The 22,888-nt window shown below is 44.7% G+C and overlaps 1 protein-coding gene across 1 annotated transcript in view; it reads left to right on the top strand.

Annotated features, from left to right (window-relative positions):
- The window catches only part of LOC102152433 (transcription initiation factor TFIID subunit 4), a 172,700-nt gene extending 150,194 nt beyond the window's left edge, over positions 1-22,506 (top strand). The window contains exons 4-7 of the mRNA XM_038551658.1: positions 13,199-13,241; positions 14,003-14,121; positions 16,693-16,793; positions 21,969-22,506. Of these exons, the coding sequence (XP_038407586.1) occupies positions 13,199-13,241; positions 14,003-14,121; positions 16,693-16,793; positions 21,969-22,077 (372 nt within the window). The 3' untranslated portion in view covers positions 22,078-22,506. The remainder of the gene's footprint in view (positions 1-13,198; positions 13,242-14,002; positions 14,122-16,692; positions 16,794-21,968) is intronic.
- The last annotated feature ends 382 nt before the right edge of the window (positions 22,507-22,888 follow it).

Below are 22,888 nucleotides of genomic sequence, written 5' to 3' on the forward strand. Positions count from 1 at the left end.
TGCAGGGCAGATAGGAGGTGAGGGCCGAGAAGATGGGCCACATCTGAAAGAAACAGCAGCCGCTAGAATGTGGCCACTGCTCCAGTGTTTACAGTGGCTCCTCTTCTAGGTTGTGGTTTCCTGTCCAGAATGGACATGGACATGCTTCTGTGTGAAGCATGTGAGTCATCGTGGCAGAGAAGAAGAGGGTCAGGGTTGTATTCAAATTCCCAAAGTTTGACCTACGTCGCCCCTATCCCAGCTGGGGTATCACAGCTCTTCCTGAGAACACAGAGAGGTGGCAGATGTGCCTTGTGGTGGCTCCATTGACTCCAATAGCCTCTTAAAACACTTTTTTGTCACCCCAGCATAGCCTGAGCCATTGTCTCTTCATGGGCTGTTATAGATGCTGTAGCTGCTGGGTGGGCTGCTGCCCAGGTGGGTGTTGGGAGGCTGAGACTGGCCAGAGGTGACCTCACCTCTCAGGACTGTCTCCAAAGCCCCAGGGAGTAGATGAAAGGTTTGGACCTAGGAGCCTTGGCATAGAAGTGCACTTGTAGGAAAAAACAAATTTCTTAAATTACTAATCCATCCATTCTGTGCTAATGCCTCCTGAAAGAAAACTTTCAAGTTGGCTAACAGCCTCTTCTCTCTGGGAACCACTTGTACCTGTAATTAGGAAGCTGTGTCTCATTAAAGCTTCAGCCTTAGATTGCAAAGCTGGAAGATCCAGCTTGACCAGAGCATTCATGGCTTTCTGGGACTAAACTCAGGTTCTTGTGCCCTTGCTATGGTGTAGTCCTGTTTCCCTGGGCCATGAGACTCCTGCTTTGTATCTGTGACCTTTTACTTGGAGCAAGTGATTCTTGTTGAGATCGACTCTTTGATTCCTAGCACTGATAACTATGCCAGTTACCCTGACACATGGTTTCCAAGAGTCACTTCCAAGGCTTTTTGGTGCATGTAGCTTGGACCCCATGTCACCTGGTGGTAGGTTTCCACCTTGGAAGAGAACGCTTACCTACAGGGAAAAGTCAGCCTCAATCTTACCCAGTCCCTAGCTCCAGGACATCCATCAGGATCTTCATCAGGGAGAGAAGCAGGACTGACTGCATCATTGAGAAAACTGGATGAGAGCTGCTCAGACCTGTCACCTTTCTACCATGTGCATGGATGGTATATTGGCAAAGACATTTGGATTTTTCACGAGCACCTTTATATGGGCCAGCGTGGGTTTGAGGAGATGAGCCTATTTCTGACCTAAGGTCCCCCAGAATCTCCTGTGCTGCCACAGAGGGGAGATAAAACTCCTCAGGAGGACTATTCTCTGATCCATTGGTTTTCTTTCTTTCTTTTTTTTTTAAGATTTTATTTATTTATTCATGAGAGACATAGAGAGGCAGAGACACAGGAAGAGAGAGAAGTAGGCTCCATGCAAGGAGCCTGATGTGGGACTCGATCCCGGGACTTGGGGATCACGCCCTGAGCCAAAGGCAGGTGCTCAACCATTGAGCCACCCAGGCATCCCTGATCCATTGGTTTTCATTTATGCGCGAGTCTGCTACTTCCTCAAGAGTATGTGCATAGTAAGCTTCTTTCATGGTAGATGATTGGCTTTGTTTCTTCTTCAAGAGCTTCCAGGCATCTGTGAGAGGAATCCTGTCCTTGTCTGATGAGTCTTTCCTGATACTGTGATAGAAAGGCAGTTCCTGATCCTAAGTAAAAAGTTAATAAGGGACAGTTTGTGGATCTGAAACCTTAAATTACAAACATGAGATTTGGGTTGTCGAAAGCTGTGGGCTAGGAAGACCTAGCCTTTGAGAGGCCTTTGAGACCATTTAGCCCAAGCTCCTGCCAGCAAAGAATTCCCTCAATACTATAGTCTCTCAGCCTATTTAGACATTTTCCAACCATGAAATTTCAGTACCACAGAAGTACCATATATCTGTTTATGTCCTATAGCCGTTTGGCAGGCCACAGCCACCATAACAGTTTCCCAAGAACCAAGTTTTGTCCTGTTAGGTGTATATCACTCTCATTGAGAAAGCTCGCTTTATGCCACATCCCTGAGGAATAGCTAGCGAGCTTCTGCTTGGATGTCATCCTTGTACTAGGGAACTCACTATCTGCCTCCTTCTCGGGGTAGCCTTGGAATAGTATTTAGCAAGAAAGGAACAGACTATTGATAGGCATACGACTTGAATGAATCTCCAGATAATTATGCCACTTGAAAAAAGCCAATCCCAAAAGGTTACATGCTGTACGATTCTATTTAGGTAACATTTTGAAATAATGAAATGTCAGAAATGGAGAAGAGTTGCCAGAGATGTGGGGCTGAAGGGAAGTGGGTGTGGTTATAAAAGTGTATCAAGAGGGGCGCTCGGGTGACTCATTCAATTCAGTGTCTGCCTTCAGCTCAGGTCATGATCTGGAGTCCTGGGATGGAGCACCATGTCAGGCTCCCTGCTCAGTGGGGAGTCTGCTTCTCCCTCTCCCTCTCTCTCTGCCCCTCCCCCTGCTTGTGTTCTTCTCTCTCTGTCAAATAAGTAAAATCTTTAAAAAGGGGGTGGGGCGTCAAGAGAGATCTGGTGGCTTTGGAACATTTATCTTGATTGTGGTGGTGGACACATAAATCCTCACACGTGATAAAACTGCATTGAATTAAATTCACAGCTGAGTTCAAGTAAAATGAGGGATGTCTGAAGAGGCTCAGCAAATTACATCACTGTCAGTGTCCTGATATCGTACTATTGCTTCACAGAGTGTTACCATTGAGGGAAGAAGCTGGGCAAAGGGCACACAGGACCTCTCTATAATGCTTAAAACCACATGTGAATCTAACAATGTCATATTTTGAGATAATTGTAATTTTTTAAGTTAGCTCATCTAAAAAATAGCTAACTTAAAAAATTTAAAAATAGCTAACTTTGAAAATAGAAATGTAAACAAATTAAAGAGCCTGTGTTTTCACTTTATAGGTCTGGGATTTATTACGCCCTTTGAGATTTTCTTGGGACCCATTGTCTCTTCATCAGTTTCAGTCAAACTGACTTAAAAGACAGATAAATGAGCCCACTGTGTAGCAGAGGCAGCAAGTATAGGCATATTCCAGTGTCCTAGGGGGTGGGCTGGGGGCACGGGGTGCCGAGCAGGCATGCAGGAAAGACAGGAGGAATGCAGACCTGGCTGCTGTCCCTCCCTGTGGAGCCCCAAGGGGGAAGGATGGGGAGAGGCAGTGGGGGACAGGAAAGGATGCTCCCCACATTCCCCCCAGGGATGCCCCTTCAAAGCAGCAGCAGGGGTTGGAAAGGAAGCTGCTCAGGCTGCTGCATGAAGATGGATGGGAGAACATGAAGAAGCTTCTGTGAGGGGAATGCCTGGATCTGCTCAGGAATGTGGCAGGGGTGTGGGAGGGGTGGGGAGCAGGGCTGGGGAGTAAAGAGGGAGAGCACAGTCAGTGGCTTCCACGCTGGGCCTGGCCCAAGGCTGGAGGCATCACCTCTCTCACTGAGGAGGGCTGAGAAGAGGCTCTGTGGGTTCTCATTTTAGCAGCTGAGCTCCTTCATATGGGATGGGGGCACTTCCCTCCCTCCGCCCCCCCCCCCACCCTGACCCTCCCTGACCTGGAGTTGGGTCACATGATGCAGACCTATCCCCAGGGCCTTACAGACAGGCCTCATTTCTTGGGTCCCAGTGGGTTGAAGTGGTCGGCTGCCTGGGCCCAGGGAAAGGATCTACATGGCTTGTTCCCCGTTCTGTTTCCAGGGCTGGGCTACCAGGCTTTGAAAGTGAGCCTGAAAGTTTCTGTTGGCCTGGAAGTGCTGGCTGGGTCTGGCCCTTCGTGAGAGGAGGATATGGGTTGAGTGATGAAGGCCACATGCAGAGCTTACACAGCTACCCCTGGCCTCGACATGGGCTTCTGGTCTCCTACTACATGCCAGGCCCACTGAGAGGAGGGTACTTGCCCGAGATCCCACAGCTGCCATGTTCACACTCAACTCAGTGCTGTCTGACTCCCCTGCTGAGCTCCACACAAGATGACTGCCATCTGCTCACGTGTCACACAGGGCCTTTCACACACCAGTATGTACCTCTAAGAGGCAAGGAAGGTGGGGATATGATCTCCTTGAGAGATGGGTGCTTGGATCCCATGTCCAGAGACACCCAAAGCTGGCAGCAAGTCAACCCCCCCTGACACCCACTTCTGCATCCTTTGTGTAAACTGCACAACCCCTCCTATGACCTGGGAGCCTTCTGTGGCTGAGAATACATTGATGGAAGAGTAAAGTGGCTCTTCATGAGAATCAGTGGTCCATGTGAGCCCAATATTTGCTGTTGCTGGGACTAAATGACAGTGGGTTCCTCAGAAAGGTTTGATGCCCCCAGACAGTTCCAGAAGCCTCAAAGAGCATGCTCAGCCTAGCCCCCACACAATCCTGGAAGATCCTGGTCACCTGATTGTCTCCCACAATTCATGGCACAGAGATGCCAGGATCGAAAAAAGAGGAAAACATTCCAAGCCTAGAAGCTGCTGGACTCACACTAACCAAATAGTGAAGCAGGGTGGTATAGGGAAGGGAGACTATTTTGGCAGGTGGATGTGGTGGAAGCCTCTGGTTGGTGTCACAAAGCCTTGGTTCTGGCCCTCCCCCTGGCACTGGCCCGCTGCATTATCCTGGCATTCTTGACATATGCACATGAAGATGCTGCTCAGAGGAAGGGGTGTTCTGAGGAGCTGGGAGCAGAGTGGAGCCAGGCTAGGGGGCTCTGCACCAGCATCCCCATTTTAACCAATATCATTCCATGTCCATGTGATTGCACGTTGGGGACCACCTAAAGTTGCTCATCGAAAAGATTCCACAGCTGAAGCTGGTTGCAAGGCCCCAGATAGATGGTCTGAGCAAATCTCTGATCTCCAGAAACCAAGTGTAGGAGGCGAGAGGGAGGCAGTCGGGGGATAGTTCCTGCAGGAGGGGGAGATTCCTAACAGGGTGTGGGCCAGAGAGAGGGAGAGAAGGATGCCAACAAGAACGATGTGTCCTCCGCAGGCCGCTGACAGCCTTGCTCACTGACAGGGATGACGCCAAAGCTCTGGGAACATTAACCTGGATGTAGCCCAAGGGAGATGCGGTTGTGATGCCCTGGAATTGCTCTTCAATTATTATTAGATGTGCTGTGGTGACAACATGCTGCTGAAAACCAGAGTGAGTAGCAGAGAGGCCATTCAGCCCAGGTATTTGGGGCTTCTGTAAGCTGAGAGGGGGTTCGGTCCCCAAGGCTCTGGACCCTATGCTCATGGGAAATGGCGCCTTGTTGTTTTGCCTTTGCGGTCAACAATTTCAGAAGCCCAGGGCAGAGCAAAAGTTTATAGTCAAATATCTTCTTCTGAGTCTGTGTGCAAACTGTTGATTGAACAGCCAGAGATCAGGATTTCGATGTTCTCTTCTACCTTTCTTAACATTGCTCCTTCCTGTTTGCCCTTCATGAAACCAGCACTGGGTCTGGCTATCTGGCTCTGTCTGCTGGTCCATCCACCAGAAGTTCTGTGCTTCTGTCCCCAAGCTTCTCATGCCATTAGCCACAGCTGGTACCTTCTGGGTGGTTGTGTAAACCTGCTGTCTGAGGAACCTGGAGTGGATGTGTGAGTGCAGAGGGAGTTTTGCCTACAATTTCTCTTTCCTTCCTCTTTGCAGGCCCTTGGCTGCCCCTCCATGTTTTTTCCTTACTGCAAAGAGGAACAGGATGTAGGTTTCAATCACACCCAGTCACTTGCAGGGATGCGTGGCTTTGAGTTTGAGTAAGTTATTTGTGTCTTTGAAGACTCAGTTTCCTCACCTGGAGAGATGCAGCATTACTGTTGATGGAGTCTGCCTGGGAGAGGCCAAAGGAAGGGAGAGCCTTACCCAATCCCAGCTGAGCTGAGGGACAGCCTGGCTGGGCTCCAGATGGGAAGATGGGAGAGCAAGGCTCCCATTCCAGGACATCATCCTCTAAGACCCCGTGATCATCAGGACAACGGTGGAGGCCATTGCTATTATCTCCAATAGGAGCGATTATTTACAGGTACTACATGTCTTCACCTTGGCTGTGCCTGAGAGCCAGAGCACAGGTCCCCAAGAGGCCGCTTTGCTCACTCCACAGCATCTGTTCTTCAGGGAGGCTTACCTGGCTAGATGTCCTCTGGCTCATGAAGTAGCTGGGCCCAGTGAACTTTACCTGAGGCCTCGGGGCTTTCTTTCATTCACAAGGCTACTTGCAAACACGTTTTCATCTCTTGCTTCCCTTGCCCTTAAACTCTATGAACTCTGTGCTGCAAACCTTAGTAACAAAGCCTGACAATGTTTTTCTCTTTGGCTTGTTAATTTGCTATTCTTTGAGCTACTGTAAGTCTGCAAAAATCCCACTTCAACAGGCCATGTTGGCTGGAGCCATTTTGAACGGTAGCAAATGGGGTAGCAAATAGTACCAGAGAGGGAGAATGAATGAAGGAGGCATCAATGCCAGGGAACCCCGTGTACATACACTCCATGAGATCCTCCCTCACTCCTTTTACTTAAAAAATGGCAGAGACCGTATTGTAACCACCAGAGCAGAAATGTTGCTTTAATCACTCCCGATCCTTGACTCAGGCAAATCAACTCTTGTTGATCGTTGCTTCTCTAGCCTGCCTGTAAGCAGACATGCTTCTAGGCAGCTGTTATTGCAACACAATTCTGTATTTTGTCTTTCCCCTTATTTCCTAACTCTTGCTTCCCATTGCCACACAGTCGTTATAAGTATCAGTTTTAATGGCTCACTCACTTGTGGCTTCTGGAATTTACTGACCATCCCCCTGAATGACCATCACATCACGTTAGCTGGGAAATAAGCATGGAGGTCACTTGTGCAACCTCTCAGTGTTACCAACTCTAGAAGTATCTGGCAGGAAAAAAGGCTTTCTTGGGGCAGCACATGACTATCCCAGGATGGGAGCTCTTCTCCATGCTTCATGTGTAAATAAATGCCTTAGTTTTTGAAGGAGACTTGGGCCCAGACTCCTTGCACACATACTTTTGTCTCTCAACAGTACAATCAGAGATCATTCCTACTGCTGCTTTTCTTCAGTGTGAATTAATCTCCTTCGATTTCTCCATCATCATCATCCTCACCATCTTACTCAGGACTGCCATTTATTGAGTGCTTACCCTGTGCCAGGCACTGTAGTCTTGTATCATGGCTTTATTCAGTCCCATCGGGTGGTACTGCTGTTGTCATACTCAGTTACACATAGGGAAACTGAAGCCTGGGATGCTGAGTAGCTGTTGGAACTCTAATAGCTCTCAAGGGTTGCCTGCCTCCAGGTGGGGAAGATCTTTATACCCTCTAACTCCTCATGGAAGGACCTTTGGCAAAGTTTGATCTAAAGTCTCTGGGATGGCCCCTGGGCCTAAGGAGGTTTACTGCCTTAGTCCCAACAGGCTGCTTTAACAAAATACCACAGACTGAGTTGAGTGGCTTACAAATGACAGAAATTTATTGCTCACACTTCTTAAGGTTGGGAAGTCCGTGGTCAAGGTATTGGCAGAGTTGGTGTCTGGTCAGGATCTGCTTTGCTGTATCCTCTCAAGGTAGAAGGGGCAAGGGAGCTCTCTGGGGTCTCTTTTATGATACTAATCCCCGTTCATGAGGGCTCTACTCATTTAATCTAGTCACCTCCCAAAAGCTCCACTTCCTATTACCATCACCTTAGGGATTAGGTTTCAGCATGGGAGCTGGGAGGAGCAGCACAGGAGTTGCAAATATTCAGTCCAAAACATTTACCACAATGGCTCTTTCTCTCCATGGGAGAAAGGAGGCCTCCCTCAACCCCACAAGAATCCTGGGCAGGATGGAGCATGCCTGGCCAAGGTGGCAGCTGCGAGGTCATGTGTCCTTTCCAGAGACTCCAGGGATGGGATGGGTCTCCCAGAAGATGGATGAGCTTCCGATCTCTATGGGGCTATCGCTTTGGTGAGGATAATACTCTAGTAAACAGGACAGTTCCTGGAGGTAAGTGCCATGAAGGACACAAGTGGGGAGAAGGGGTAGGGATTGTGGCTGGAAGTGGGGGCAGGAAGCCAATGTGGAGGGAGCTGTCAGCGAAGGCCCTTCCCAGGAGGAGAAATGTGTGTTGAGACCCAGCAGATACCCGGGAATCTTCCCAGATGGGGGCAGAGCACTCAGGCAGGGGAAACAGCAAGTGCAGGTGCCCTGAGGTAGGCAGTTGAGTGAGTTGCAGGAACAGAAGACTAATGGGAAGAGTTTTATTTATAGGTTTAGCGTTGCTGCTGTTTAGAGCAAAGAGAGAGCCAGCCCACTGGGATTGTTGGCCTTCCTCAATACAGAACATCCACTTGGACTGTACTCTTTGTCTCTGTAAGTCATTACTGTTTTTCCCTCATCAACGCCTGTGTTTCCATGCTACAGGGAGCCCTGTGTGGCTGGTGTTCTCATGTAAACAGTAGCTCTTCTAAGGGCTATGCTCCCTCCAATCACTCAGTAAGCTCAATCAGATGGTTTGTTGACGTCTGATAACTATGTCCTCATTAGAGGCAATTAACATGGCATGTCTTGGACCTCCTAAAGTAATAAATCATGCTATGTTTACTTTTTGTTACTAGGCAGAGTGCTAGGGTTTGCAAAAAATAAAAAATAAAAATAAATAAATAAATAACAAAACCCCCTGCCTGTGGTTATTTAATTGGAGAAAGCTGCTCTTGTTATGGATTCTGAGTTAAACAGGCCATTAGCTCTGGGAGGGACAGCCCTGAACAAGCCACGCCTCCTCATTTGCTGCTTGCTGATGGACTCCTGATCTCACCTGGGAAGAGACAGTGTCACTGTTTTATCCTGCCCATGGGCCAGGTTGATCCAGATGTACTTTGCACTGAGGTGTGCTGCTGGGATCTGGCCCTGCCTGGACATTGGTGCCGGGCTGGCTCTGCCCAGTGGCCCAGAGCTGACTGGGGAGAGCCCCTGCCATGCTGGTTCCTTCCCTTCCCTTCCCCTGAGGGCTGCCAACAGGACAGCAGGAGGCTGTGCCCTGAGGGGCTCAGAGGAGTCTGGCAGGCTGTTGGGGACCCTCCCCCCATGGCCCTCACTCTTACCACCCTGGTGTCACTTGGATGCTGAGTGATCTGGGCTCCCTGCTGGATGCAAGGCCTTCGATGCAGCCCTGAGTAGCACAGCACACAGGCCCATGTCTGCCCATTTTCTGGGGACTGTCTCATCTCTGTCCTTTTTATTCTAATGAAACTTTTAATTTGGAGATCATTGTAGATTCACACAATTGTAAGAAATAACGCAGAGGGATGCCGCATACCCTTTACCCAGCTTCTTCCAGTGGTAACATTTTGCAAAACTGTAGTACAAGATCACAACCAGGATATTGACATTTCCAGCACCATAAGGGATTCCCCATGTTTTCCCTTTTTAGTTATGCTCATTCCCTCTTGCCTCTACCCCTCCTTAACCACCCGCAACCAGGAACCTGTTCTTCATTTCTATAATTTTGTCATTTTGAGAATGGACTAGTGAAGGAACCATGGAATTACAGAATATAATCATAAAATATCACCTTTGGTGATTGGGTTTTTACACTCGGCATAATAATTCCCTGGAGTGTTGTCCAGATTGTTGCATTGGTGATTCTTTCCTTTTTCCTGTTGAGTAGTGTTCTGAGGTACGGATATACCACTGTCTAACTTTTCACCCACTGAAGGACATCCCTATTTTTTCCAGTTTGGGGCTGCTGTGAATGTAACTGCTATATACACTCCTGTGTGGATTTGGGTGTAGGTATAAGCCTCCATTTCTCTGGGATAAATGCACAGGAGTGCCACTGCTGGCTTCTGTGGTAGTTGCAGGTTTCATTTTTGAGGCAACAGTTTTCAGGAGTGAATGTCCTATTTGACATTGTCACCAGCAGTGTGTAAGTGATCCAGTTTCTATGTATCTTCCTCAGCATTTGGTGGTGCTATTTTTTGTTTTCGCTATTCTGACGGATGTATAGGATATCTCATTGTGATTTAAGTTACATTTCTGTGATGGCTAATAACATCTTTTCATGTGCTTATTGGTCACCTGTAGATCCTTTTTGGTGAAATGGCTTTTGTCTTTTGTCTGTGTGCTAGTTGGACTCTGCTTTTTTTACTATTTGGTTTTTTAAGTTATGTGGTGCAGATACTAGTCTTTTGTCCTACATGTAGTTTGAAACTACTTTGTGTTTCGTTCTCTTGTAGGGTCTTTTTCAGAGTAAAAGTTTTTATTTTTAATGAAGCCCAATTTATCGGTTTTTCCTTTTGTGAATTATGCTTTAGATCTTAAATCTGAGAAATCTTTTCTGGCCCTGAAGAGTTTCTCCTATTTTTTTTTCTAAAAGTTTTATAGTATTACTATTTATAGTATAGTTTTATAGTATAGTGATCCACTCTGAGTTAATTTTCATATAAGGCATGGGACTTAGGTTGAGGATCTTTTTTTTTTGGGGGGGGGAGAGATGGGGGGAAGGAGCAGAGGGAGAGAGAGAAAGAGAGAATCCTAAGCATGCTCCAGGACCAGCATGGAGCCTGACATGAGGCTTGATCCCATGACCCTGAGATCATGATCTGAGCTGAAATCAGGAGTTGGATGCTTAACTGACTGAGCCACCCAGACACCCCTGCTGTTAAATTTTTGTCAAGTCAGGCGTATTTGTGTGGGTCTTTTTCTGGATATCTGGATATATCTCCACTGATACTACACCATCTTGATTGCTCTAGATACATAGTAAATCTTGAAATCAGGTAGAATGATTCTTTCCCTTCTATTCTTTTTCAAAACTTATTCTAGCTATTCTAGTTCCTTTGTCTTTCCATATATATATATATATTTCAGGATAATCTTACCTATATCTACAAAATATCTTGCTGGGATTTTGATAGGAATTTGGGGTTCTGCCTTTTTTATGTAACTTTTCCATAGTGTGTATTTTGTACAGTATTTTTAATAGGGTGAAATAATTACGAGAACTGAGAACATCTGCACATCTACCACAAAATATATATATCTTGTATAGACAGTTTCATAACCAGCTGTCTTTTACTTAGTATATTAAGACTCTTTCCATGGGAACAAATGCATTTCTATTGTTGTGCCCAAGATTGCGAATCCGAGAAACCACCAAGGAGCCGACACCGATGCAAACACACGAGGGTTTATTACAAGCTCGAGCTTGGGTCCAAGTGTACCCAACACAGCGGAGCAGAGACTTGGACCCCGAGACTAAGAGGCGTAGCAGCTTTATAGGGGCCAGTGGCCCATGGGATACGGGATACGCAGATCAGTCCACAGGCAGGTGGCCAATTGAATTACATTTTACCCTATAGTATCCATTTGAACTGGCCTATTACTTTGGTCAGAATTGGCGTGTAGTTTTGGCGGGCACAAGGCAGAGTTACATTGTTATGAGCCGATTTCAGATTAGGGTGTGCCCAGCTGCTTGACTAGGGTGGGGCAGCGCCTTAAGCAATAAGCAGGTCATGTGGGGGTCATACAGGAGGTGGCGAGTGTAGCACAAAATGGAGTTGGTCCGGCTCTGCTTATCCAGGGGTAGGGGATTTTTGTTAAATTTCCTGGGTCCCACACTATGTTATCATTTTTAATTGTTTCATAATATTTACTTGTGTGGATACAGCATCATTTATCTGAGCAATCTCTCATTGTTGGCTATTTAAGGGTTTTCCTCAAAATATTTTTTTGTTTACTTTTTATTTTTAGAAACACCACCATGATAACTATCTTAAAGCCACATCTCTGTAAATATCTTCAATTATTTCCTTAGAAAAAACTTCTGTGAGTCAAATAGCTGGTATCATCTTAATTCTTCATTTTTCTCTTTGCAGATGGAGTTACAGTTCTTTGAACTGAAGCTTGTGTGTGGTTATTAGCTCAAAAAAGGATTGGGCATCAAACCACTTTCTACCTCTGGCTTGCCTATCACTTTGGCTTGGAATGCCCATGCCCATACCTAGACCAAACTCTGGTGGATGGCTATTGCAAATGGGGGATCCAAGTTCTACTTAGCTCTCTGTTCTTAACTGTCTTTTTTTTTTTAATTTATTTTTTATTGGTGTTCAATTTACCAACATACAGAATAACCCCCAGTGCTTGAGGCTCTCCCTGTAGTTGAGAGCTCCAAGTCCTATTTCTAACCCCAGATGTAAAACAGATGGGAAGCAGCTCCTGTGCCTTACTCTTAGAAGATTTCCCCCACACCCTTATGTTTGCCTAGTGATTCTCTGAAGGCTGTTCTTCCTTTCTGGGAAAAGATACATGGGGACTCATGGGGCCCTTCCACCCCCTTTGTCATTTAAAAGCCTCTCTCCCCCACCCTGAGTAGCATGTTACTATTTCAAGAAAAATTCTTTAAGGGCTTCAAAGAGTAATAGGATAGTCTTCCTGGATGATTATTCAAATTCTTGAATACATTTAAGGGATTTACATGTTCAAAGAGAGAATGTTTTCTGTTTGATGTTGAAAAAAGATGATTTTTTTTTTTCCATCCCTGTGAATTTAAATAATTTGCTTGACTTTCTGGTAGAATAACCACAGCGTTCTTACATTCTGGATGTAGTATTTGTTAGAATCCTCCATGATTGACTGCAGGGAGATTGTGTGTGTAAATGACTTTGAAATATGTTTTTAAACCAATGGCCATCTGTAAGTTGTCAGCTTTAAAAAAAAAAAAAGGCATCTTCCTTGCATGGGGAAATTTTGTTTCTTTGAGGGAAATTGTCTTTCTCTCTCTCTCTCTCTCTCTCTCTCTCTCTCTCTCTCTCTCACACACACACACACACGCCCCAGAAATACCAGTTTTAAGTGATCTTTAATGATGACCTGATGGTACTTTTCAGAAGAAATGGAATCAGCCTTCCCCCTTGTGGATAACTGGGAAAGTGCCTCTTTTCCCTTCTAAAAGTTTAATGTTAAGAGTCTTGAGAGAACTATAGAGTAGATGATGTTTCTCATCTCATTTTAAGTAATTGTGAGTACATTTTATCTAAAGTTTGTGCTAAAGTCATAAAATGTCTCTGTAGTAGCTGATTGGATTTATAGTATTTTAAAACAAGACATAGAAAAAAAGTACAAGGGGTAATGTGAGACATATATATTGTTATATATAATTGAATGTTTTAAGATATACATATGTTTAACCTTTTAGAGTTTCCTGCCCCACATCCCCAGAGTACTGGCAACCACATCAGGTAAGTCATTCTTAATGTCCCTAGCTGCATCTTGTAAACTGGGAGGTTTGGGCAAGAGCTTTGGGGACTTGCAGGAGAGGTGGTGATAATGATCACTGCTGTTTGGGAAGAGATTACTGTATGTCAGGCACTATTCTTAACTTTACTCTCTAATGAATTCTCATAGGAAGCTTAGGTTGTAATTGTCCCAATTTTACAGCTGAGGAATTGGGTTATTCTCTCCAAAGTGACACTGCTAAGTGGCAGAGCTGGCATATAAAAGCCTGTGTCTGGATGCACCCAGAGGACACGAGGCAAACTCCCTTCTGGGTACTGGCATAGCACCAGAGTAGCCCTGGGAGTTGGTGAAGAAAGAGGCCTGGTTCCTGCCCCCGGGAGATCATGGCCCTTCTGTCTGTAACCTCGCCTGAGGGATGCGGGCAGCAGAGGTCTGAGCACCCCACATCTCAAACGCACACATCAAGCAAAGCAAAGTGAAAACTCCTCTAACCCTTGGCTGAGAGGAAGCAAGAGACTAAGTCTGAGGATGAAGAGGATCTAGAATATCTAAAGTCCACCTCATAATTTTATGGGCTAAATCATGTCCCCTAAAATTCATGTGTTGGAGCCCTAACCACCAGCACCTCCAATATTAACCCTATTTGGAGATCAGTTTTCTTTAAAGAGGTAATCAAGATAAAATGAGGTCATTTATTCTATTCTAATATAACCAGTGTGCTTCTAAGAGAAGGAGTTGAGGACACACCTATACACATACACAGAGGGAAGACGATGTGCAGACGGGGAGAAGGCCATCATCTATCTGCAGGCCAGCAAGAGAGGCCTCCGAAGAAACCAGCCCTGCTGGCACCTTCATCTCAGACTTCCAACCTCCAGAATTGTGAGAAGATAAATATCAGTGTCCTTAAGTCCCCTGGTCTGGGGTATTGTGTCACAGAGCACCTGTGGCCAACCTTGGCTGCATCTTAGAGGAAGGCGTCAGGCTTGCTCAGGTGGGAGTGGCATTCCAGTGTGAAAGCACAGTGGGGATGTACCAGGTCTGTTAGGGCAAGGTGCCCAAGGGGAAACTTGCTTTGCGTAGTAGAGAGGCAACTAGATTGTAAAACACCTGGGATACCAGATCCTACAGTTTGGATTTGCTTTCCTTTTTTTTTTTTTAAAGATTTATTTATTTATTTACTTATGATAGACCTAGAGAGAGAGAGAGAGAGAGAGGCAGAGACACAGGAGGAGGGAGAAGTAGGCTCCATGCCGGGAGCCCAACGTGGGATTTGATCCCAGGACTCCAGGATCGTGCCCTGGGCCAAAGGCAGGTGCCAAACCGCTGCGCCACCCAGGGATCCCTGGATTTGCTTTCCTAAGCAAGAGGGATCTACCAAAGGTCTTTGAGCAAGGAAGTGATAGGATAATATCTGAATTTTAGGAGGAGATATCTAGCAGCAGGTTGGGTTGGTGGGGGTGTATCTGTCTGAAGGTAGGGGCCAGCTGGAAGAAGCAGCAGATGTCCAGGATCAGAATTTTAAGGGTCAGAATGAGCATGACTGGGGGACAGGCTCAGATGTAGATCCTGAAGAAGGAATAGCAAGTGGGTGACATAGAGGTCCTGAGCAGGGGATTTCAGATGATGCTCTCTGAGAGGCAAGAGATGTCAGGACCAGAGCGGGTAGGGAGGTGAGGTTCAGAGAGAGCAGGGCACTCAGGCAAGAGCTACAAAACCCTAAGGGCTACTATTCCTGAGACTGCTATTTGTAAAAATGCATCTTTGGTTTGCCAGTGTTGGAAAACAGACAGTCCTTGTTAGTGAAAGTTTGTCCTTCTGACACCGTAAACTTCTTATCTGAATCAGAAGAGAGGGTGGGTGAGCAGCTCACCTGGTGGCCTGGCAGAAAGGGAAAATTAAACACATCCATCATCAATCCTTTTGGGAATGAATAAATGGTATAAAAGGTACTGCATGATTCTTACATCCTTAAAATGCCATAGGGGATTTGGCATGCTTCTGCCTCAGATGGTGTAGAATATCAACTTTACTGAACTTTTCCCTGGGAAACAAAAGAAGATGAGAAAATCCAGAGGCAGGGAAGGTAAAGGACACCAGGAGCTTGGGGGGGATGGGAGAGTTCTTGGGGTGGGAGCCAGGTTTCGGCTTCCTGATGGACTCCGTGTGGGTGACTCATGACCAAAGGCATCTGTTTCTCCCAACAGAGCAGCAGATCCTGGGAGCAGGCTCCAGGTGATAAATGTGTCATCGTGGCAGTAGGAGGAAAACACAAAGGGCCATTTTGACCACCTGAGGCACACATGGAGTAGATATTTTTTTTCCGACAAAGAAAACTATGTTTATAGTTAAAACAGTCTGCAGAGTGGGTGAGCTCCAGGTTTGAGTCTGACTTCTCACTCAACGTGGGGTCCCCACGTGGCCTCTGCACCCTGGGCCTTGTCCATGCTTTGTGTCCGTGGCTGCTTTTGCAAGGGCATTTGTCCCTCACATACGTTCCCTGGTGGGGTAGAGTCACTTTGCCTGTAGTCTGGGCCCTTGTGCCTCCTGCAGGTAGCCTCTTCTGACCACCTACATCTTCTCAAATCTCTGCTTTCTCTGGGCTCCACCTGTGCTCATTGCAGGGGGTACATGGCCCTGCAAGTCTGGAATAGTCTAAATTTCAGACATCCTGCCAACACGGTCTTCGCTCCTGCCAGGATGGATAGGTCCCTATGAGAGACACAGATGAACTATGAGGCATATGGTTGGACCATCTAGGCAGTGAGTGGACTCCTCCTATAGAGCAGGGGCTAAAAGCACAGGCTTGAGGGCCAGAGGGACCTGGGTCAAGACCCTTACCCACACTGGCCTTGAGTGCTGCATCTCCAGGATGGGGATTCAAATCCTTGCCCCCAGGGATTGTGAGGGTTACACGTGAGAATATGTTTCAAGTGCTTCCTTGGCACAGTTGCCTGGTGCCTAGTCCTAGTTCCATATTCTGTGACTCTGGACAAGTCAGTCCCCATCTCTAGGCCCCATCATATTTACTGGTCCATACATGTGAGGATTTAGGGAGGATACAGTGAGAGCACAGAAGGCCCCTGGGGGATGAGCCCGCAGTGGGAGAGGCTCTGTTGAGCCAAAAGCTTGAACTACAGTTTGACTAAGCACTTGTATAGCAAAGTAGAAATAAATTTTCTCCAGGGTTGTCTACTAGCTAGGATAACTCAAGGCTTGCTATAGAAACCCTGGAACCCTGGTCTTGCACAGCAGCCATGAAGAGATGACTTTCTAAAAGTCACTGGGAACTTCTTGCAGTGAAGAGGAACATCAATCCCACAAAAAGGCCTGAGGGGCTGCCTTTAACTATATTTAAGGGGAAGAGCTAAGTCCAGCACAAGTTGTGAAATGAAGAAAGCACATCGTGATGCGCTTTGATGTCACATGAGTTACGGTCATCCTCATCTACAGATGCACATGGACCCAGGGGCCAACCTGGAAGGGGTGAAGTGTCATGGATGTGGCTGGGAGCTCAGGTGTTCTCACATCACCTGTGTGTTCTCATCCTATATGTAAGTAGAGATTCAGCATTTTATTGGAGGTGGGGGGGAGAAAACTACTTAACTCTTGTCTTGGACAGAAAGATCTGAAAAAATCATGGCTTTAATGTGACAATTACATTTTTTTTCTAAATAATGTACAGTAAATTAAATATATTCGCTGTTAAAAACTGTTTACGGGGATCCCTGGGTGGTGCAGCGGTTTGGCACCTGCCTTTGGCCCAGCGTGCGGTCCTGGAGACCCGGGATCGAGTCCCACGTCGGGCTCCCGGTGCATGGAGCCTGCTTCTCCCTCTGCCTGTGTCTCTGCCTCTCTCTCGCTCTCTCTCTGTGTGACTATCATAAATAAATTTAAAAAAAATTAAAAAAATAAAAATAAAAACTGTTTACGTATATCACCTAAAATAATTTTCAATGGCAAAGTGATCAAATACTTTGGACTCTGAGCCAAGCTGCCTACATTTGAAATCCAGCTCTGCTGTTTACTACTGGCCTTTTATTACCCTCTTTAAACCTCATTTCCTTATCTTTACATAAAGGTAATAGTGGTACCTCCCTAGTGGGATTATTAAGAGGACATAATCAATGACAACTGATTAGCATGGTTCCCAGCATAACCACTGAAATAAATGTGACTATTAAAAACTGGTTATAGAGACCTCTGCTTCTAGTCATGTTAATATAGCTGGTACTAGATTTGTTCTCTTGCCGTGAACAACTAGAAAACTGGATAAAATAGGAAACCACTATTTTAAGACAGTGGAAAACAGGAAGTGCAGGACAGTGACTTAGGAGAGAAAGGAAACAAGTAATGTGAGCCCTAAAATCCTCCCTCAGCTTTCTGTAGAATTTAGAATCCAGCAGGGAAGGGACACTCATGCAGAGCCCCATAGTCTCTGGGAGTCAGGAAAGCAGAGATCTGTTCAAGGAGGATGAGTAACTAGAACTTGCATATGACTCTATTTATAAAAGTTTTGGGGAAAGGCAAAACCATAGGGACAGAAAACAGATTGGTGTTTCAGTGAGGGTGAGGAGGGTTTTCAACCAAAGGGTACTGTATGTAGTACCCTAGAGGCAGCTTGTAACAGCTCACGAGAGCCCAGTCTGCACATCTCTTCCCAGTTGCACATTTAGTGATGCCAGGGCAGGAGTATTTATACCAGGAAAATTAGCAAACAATCAAGATTTAGTCCTGATGTTTTTGAGAGCTGGCTTACCAGTATACCAAGGGGCAAAGGGGGAATATGGGGAGATAATTGAACTGTTTTCTATCTTGACTAAAGTGATGGTTACTTGATGGGATGCATTGGTTAAAATTCATAGATCTGTATACTCAAAAGGATATATTTTACTAACTAAAAAAGAAACAAGCAAAAAACCTTGAAATTTAGAGATAGATTTAGTATACCTTTCTATGAAAATGTAGACATAGGTCTTAAAAAATATTTGTATTTCTTAAATGTTAAAGTATATTTTGAAAAAAAAAAAAAACTGGCCAACTACCCTAGCTGATTTCAAGGCATACAGTAAATTTGCAGCAGTGGTTCTCAGCTGAGAGTGATTAAACCCCAGGGACATTTGGCAATGTCTGGCAAAAGCACATTTTTTATTACAATTTGGGGGAGGGTGCTACTGGAATCTAGTGAGTAGAGGCCAGGGATGCTATTGAAGATCCTATAGTGAGCAAGACAGCTCCCACAACAAAGAGTAATCTGGCTTAAAATGTCAATAGTGCCAAGATTGAGAAACTCTGATGATCGCAATCAAAGCAGTGCAGTATCAGTCGATGGGACATAGCAGAGAGTCTGGGATATATGGGCCCATGTATATAGTACTGATTTCTTTTAAATATTTATTTATTTATTTAAGAGAAAGAGCGGGGAGAGATCCAAGTGGGAGAAGGGGCAGAAGGAGAGGGAGAGAGAATCTCAAGCAGACTCTGTGCTTAGTAGAGCCCAATCTCATAATCCTAAGATCATGACCTGAGCCAAAACCATGAGCTGGAGGCTTAACCAACTAGGCCACACAGGCGCCACCATATTGTACTAATTTTTGACCACAGTACCAAGATATTTCAATGAGAATGAGGAAAAGTCTTTTGAACCGATTAACATAGTGGATATCCAAATGGAAAAATAGACCCTGATCCCCACTTCAAATCATATCACTTAACTCCAAAAGAATCCTAGGAAGCTTAGTATAAAAGCTAAAGCTATAGAATATCTACAAGAAAACACAAAGAAATCATCACAATTTTAGGGTAGGCACATGTTTCTTAGGCTACCAAAAGCACAAATGAAAAACAAAAACAAAAACAAAAAACAAATTGGATTTCCTCAAAATGAAAAAAATTTCCTAGAAAGACATTGCTAAGAAGATGCAAAGTCAAGGCACAGCTCAGTAGAAAACATTCACAATACATATTTCTGACAAACGAGTTGCATCCAGTAGATTTAAAGAGCTCATACAACATAACAGTAAGAAGACCAAAAAAACCTTATTAAAAATGGGGAAAGGAGGTTCCAGTACTAGGATGGTAGCATAAACTCAGTCAACTCCTCCCTCTGATTAAAACTGAAAACTTTGAGCCAAATAAAAAGCCAGCTACCGGAGAACTCTAAAAAGTAAACAAAAACAGATTGTGGAGATGCCACACTTAGACAAGTGATCCACTGTAGGAAGGGAATTTCCCAGGTTCATTTTCATTGTCTCTGTTTCTTGCAGTCTCTCCGCTTTGCCCAGAGGGTGGGCTCCCCTTGTATAGCAGCAAGGCAACAGTAGCAGAATAAGGGGCTTGGGCGGATAGAGAGTGTGGGAGGAATCCAGGAGAGAGAGCCAGGAGAGTAGTCCCTTTATTCTGCGATGGCAGCGCACACAAATCTCAGCCTCACCTCTGAGCTATGCATAAGTGGGACAGACCCAAACCAGCATAGCAAAGCTTTGAAAACCAAACTGAGCTGCAAACCATGTGCACGCCTCTTTTTAGCCTAATCACTAAATAATGTATACTCAGGGACAGAGCCAAACCAATACAGCATAGGCTTAGAGAACTGAACTTAGATTTGAATTGCTACATATAGAAGGCAAGACGGAACATGTAGTTTGAACCTAACCCAGTTGATTGCATGCTAAAACAAATGCATAGACTTCTCCAGAGGATTTTGTACAGGACCCAAAGTCTACACAATATAACATTCACAATGTCTGGGACAAATCAAAATTACCCAGTGTATAAAGAACCAGGAAAATATGGCCAGTTCTCCAGGGAAAAGACAACGCCAACCCCAAGGTGGCCCATGCATTGGAATTATCAAGACTTCAAAGAAGCTATTGTAACTACGTTCTATTAGGTCAAGAAAAACACATTTGGAATGAATAAAGGGGTAGAAGTTCTCAGCAGAGACATAAGACCTATAAAAATGAACCAGATGGAAATGTTAAGACTGAAAAATACAAAATCGGAAATTTAAAAGTTTACTGATTTCAATAGCAGCTTGGTGATGATGAGAGGGGAAGAAAAATCCTCTAAACTTTAAGATAGATCAATGGAAATGGCACACTGTGAATAACAGAGAAGAAAATTAGAAAAAATGAGCAGAGCCCCAGGAACCTATGGGAAAAGATATTTAAATTTTTAAAAATTTGTTATTTTTTTAATTCTGTAGAGAAGGTATCATGGAGATGACATGGAGCAGGAAGGGGGCAATCCTGGGGGACTAGGCACAGGCAGGTCAGGAAGGGAAGGCAGATCAAGATCTGATCCTACATGGAAGGTCCTGGAGCCACTCCAGGGAGGGGAGAGCCCAAAGATCCCCGACCCACAGTGCCATGTGACCTCAGGTGGGGAGCTGTAGCTTGGAGAGGGGCAGATGGTTGCCCAGGGTCACAAACATTGGGAAGGGGCAAGAGCTACAGGAAGGAGAGCAAGACAGGTCAGAAAGAACTCCCAGTTCAAGAGAATCTCCAAGAACCCCCACTGCCGTTGCAGCTGGGTTCCCGTGCCCAGCCCCTACCTCATCCAAATAATGGCTGACTAGCCCCCATGTGAGTTCATGTCCCTCAGGGTGGAAACCCAGAAACAGGGCTAGGAAGCCCCTCAGAGGTGTCACTGGAGTTCCAGAAGGTGAGGAAAAACCAGCCGAGAAAAAAAAACATTTTAAGAAAGTCTTCCACGATTTGGTGAAAGACATAAATTGACATATTCTAGAGGTTCTACAAACCCTCAAAAGGATTAGATAGATCATTGGAACTCATGCCTAGACACACTATAAATGGCTGAAAATGAAAGATAAAAATAGCTAGAAAAAATGACACACTACATATAGTGGAATAATGATTGTGGTCCATCTATACAATAAAACAGCACTTAGTCATAAGAAAGGAACAAACTGGGATGCCTGGCTGGCTCAGTGGTTGAGCATCTGCCTTTGGTTCAGGTCATGATCCCAGGATCCTGGGATCGAGTCCCACATCAGGCTCCCCACAGGGAGTCTACTTCTCCCTCTGCCTATGTCTCTGCCTCTCTCTGTCTCTCATGAATAAATAAATAAATAAAAATCTTTTAAAAAAGGAATAAACTACTGGTACATGCAAAAAACATAGAGGAATTTCACAAGTATTATGCTGCATAAAAGAAGACAAAGTATATAGTGTATGAATCTATGTATGTAAAATTATAGAAAAGAATAATCTATGGTGACAGAGAACAGATCAGTGGATGCCTGAAATGAAATAAAGAGATTACAAAATTGTATGAGGAAATTTTGGTGGCTGATGGAAATGCTTGTTTTCCTGATTGTGGTGATCGTTTCTTGAATATGTACATATGTGAAAACTGGACAAACAGCATACTTTGAAAATATGTGGTTTGTTGTACTTTAATTATAACGATAAAGTTGTTAAAATGGGCAAACGATTCCAAAACTTAACAAAGGTGTATAAATTGACAATATGCACAGGAAAAGATGCTCAACATCATTAGCCATTGATGCAAATCACAACCATAATGATATACCAGTACACACCTGCTAGAATGGCAAAAATTTAAAGTGATGGCAAGAATGAGAAGCAACTAGGTCTTTCACACTTTGCTTCTGGGAATGTAAAGTGATGCAACCTTGCTTTGGAATCAGTTTGGCAGTTTCTTAAACATAAACATACTGTACAATCATGCTCTTCAAATTGTAGGTATCTACCTAAAAGAAACAAAAACTATGCCTATGCAAAGTCTTCGACATCAATATTCATAGCATCTTTATTGATGATGGAAACAACTGGACTGTCTGTACACCGATGAGTGGGTAAACCAATCATGTTATACCATACAGTGGTATCGTGCTCATCAGTAGAAAGGCACAAATTCCACCACATGGATGAATCTTAAAACCAAAATGTTGAATAAAAGAAGCCACACACAAAACCACAGATTGTGATTCCATTTATTCTAGAATGGGCAAAATGGATCTATGGTATCAAAATGCAGATAGATAACTTGTTGCTTGAGGCTGGGAGGCCTGAATGAGAGACTACCTGAAGAGAGACATTTCTGTATCTTAATTTTGGGGTTACATGGATTTTTAAGTTGTGAATGATACACATGATGTCTGTAAACTAGACCTCAATAAAGCTGATTTTTGAAAATATGAATGTATAATAGGGGCGCCTCAGTGTCCTGAGGTGCCAAGTGTCCAACTCTTGGTTTCTGCTTGGGTTGTGGTCTTGGGGTCATGGGATTGAACCCTGTGTCAGGCTCTGACCTTGAGAGTCCCTCCCCCTCCTCCTGCTTGCTCACTTTCTCTCTCTTTCTCTCTTTACAATAAATAATTGACTGTTTAATGAATTAGAATTATAAAACTAAAGAGCTCAAGACAATATGGTGTTGGTACCAAGAGAGACAGAGAGGGACAGAACAATAAATAAATCTGAGAAACTAACTTGAGTTTATAATAGTTAAGAATTTTGAAAGTGGTTACTCTGGTATTTCAAATCAGGTGGGTGAAGAAATAAATTATTCATAAATGATGTTGGATCAACATACATAACTGAAAATATAAAACAGAATTAGAGCCTCCTCTATTACCACTTACAGAAATACCATGTGGATTAAA

Source organism: Canis lupus, chromosome 11, assembly GCF_011100685.1.
Source record: "Canis lupus familiaris isolate Mischka breed German Shepherd chromosome 11, alternate assembly UU_Cfam_GSD_1.0, whole genome shotgun sequence".
Classification (NCBI taxonomy): domain Eukaryota; kingdom Metazoa; phylum Chordata; class Mammalia; order Carnivora; family Canidae; genus Canis; species Canis lupus.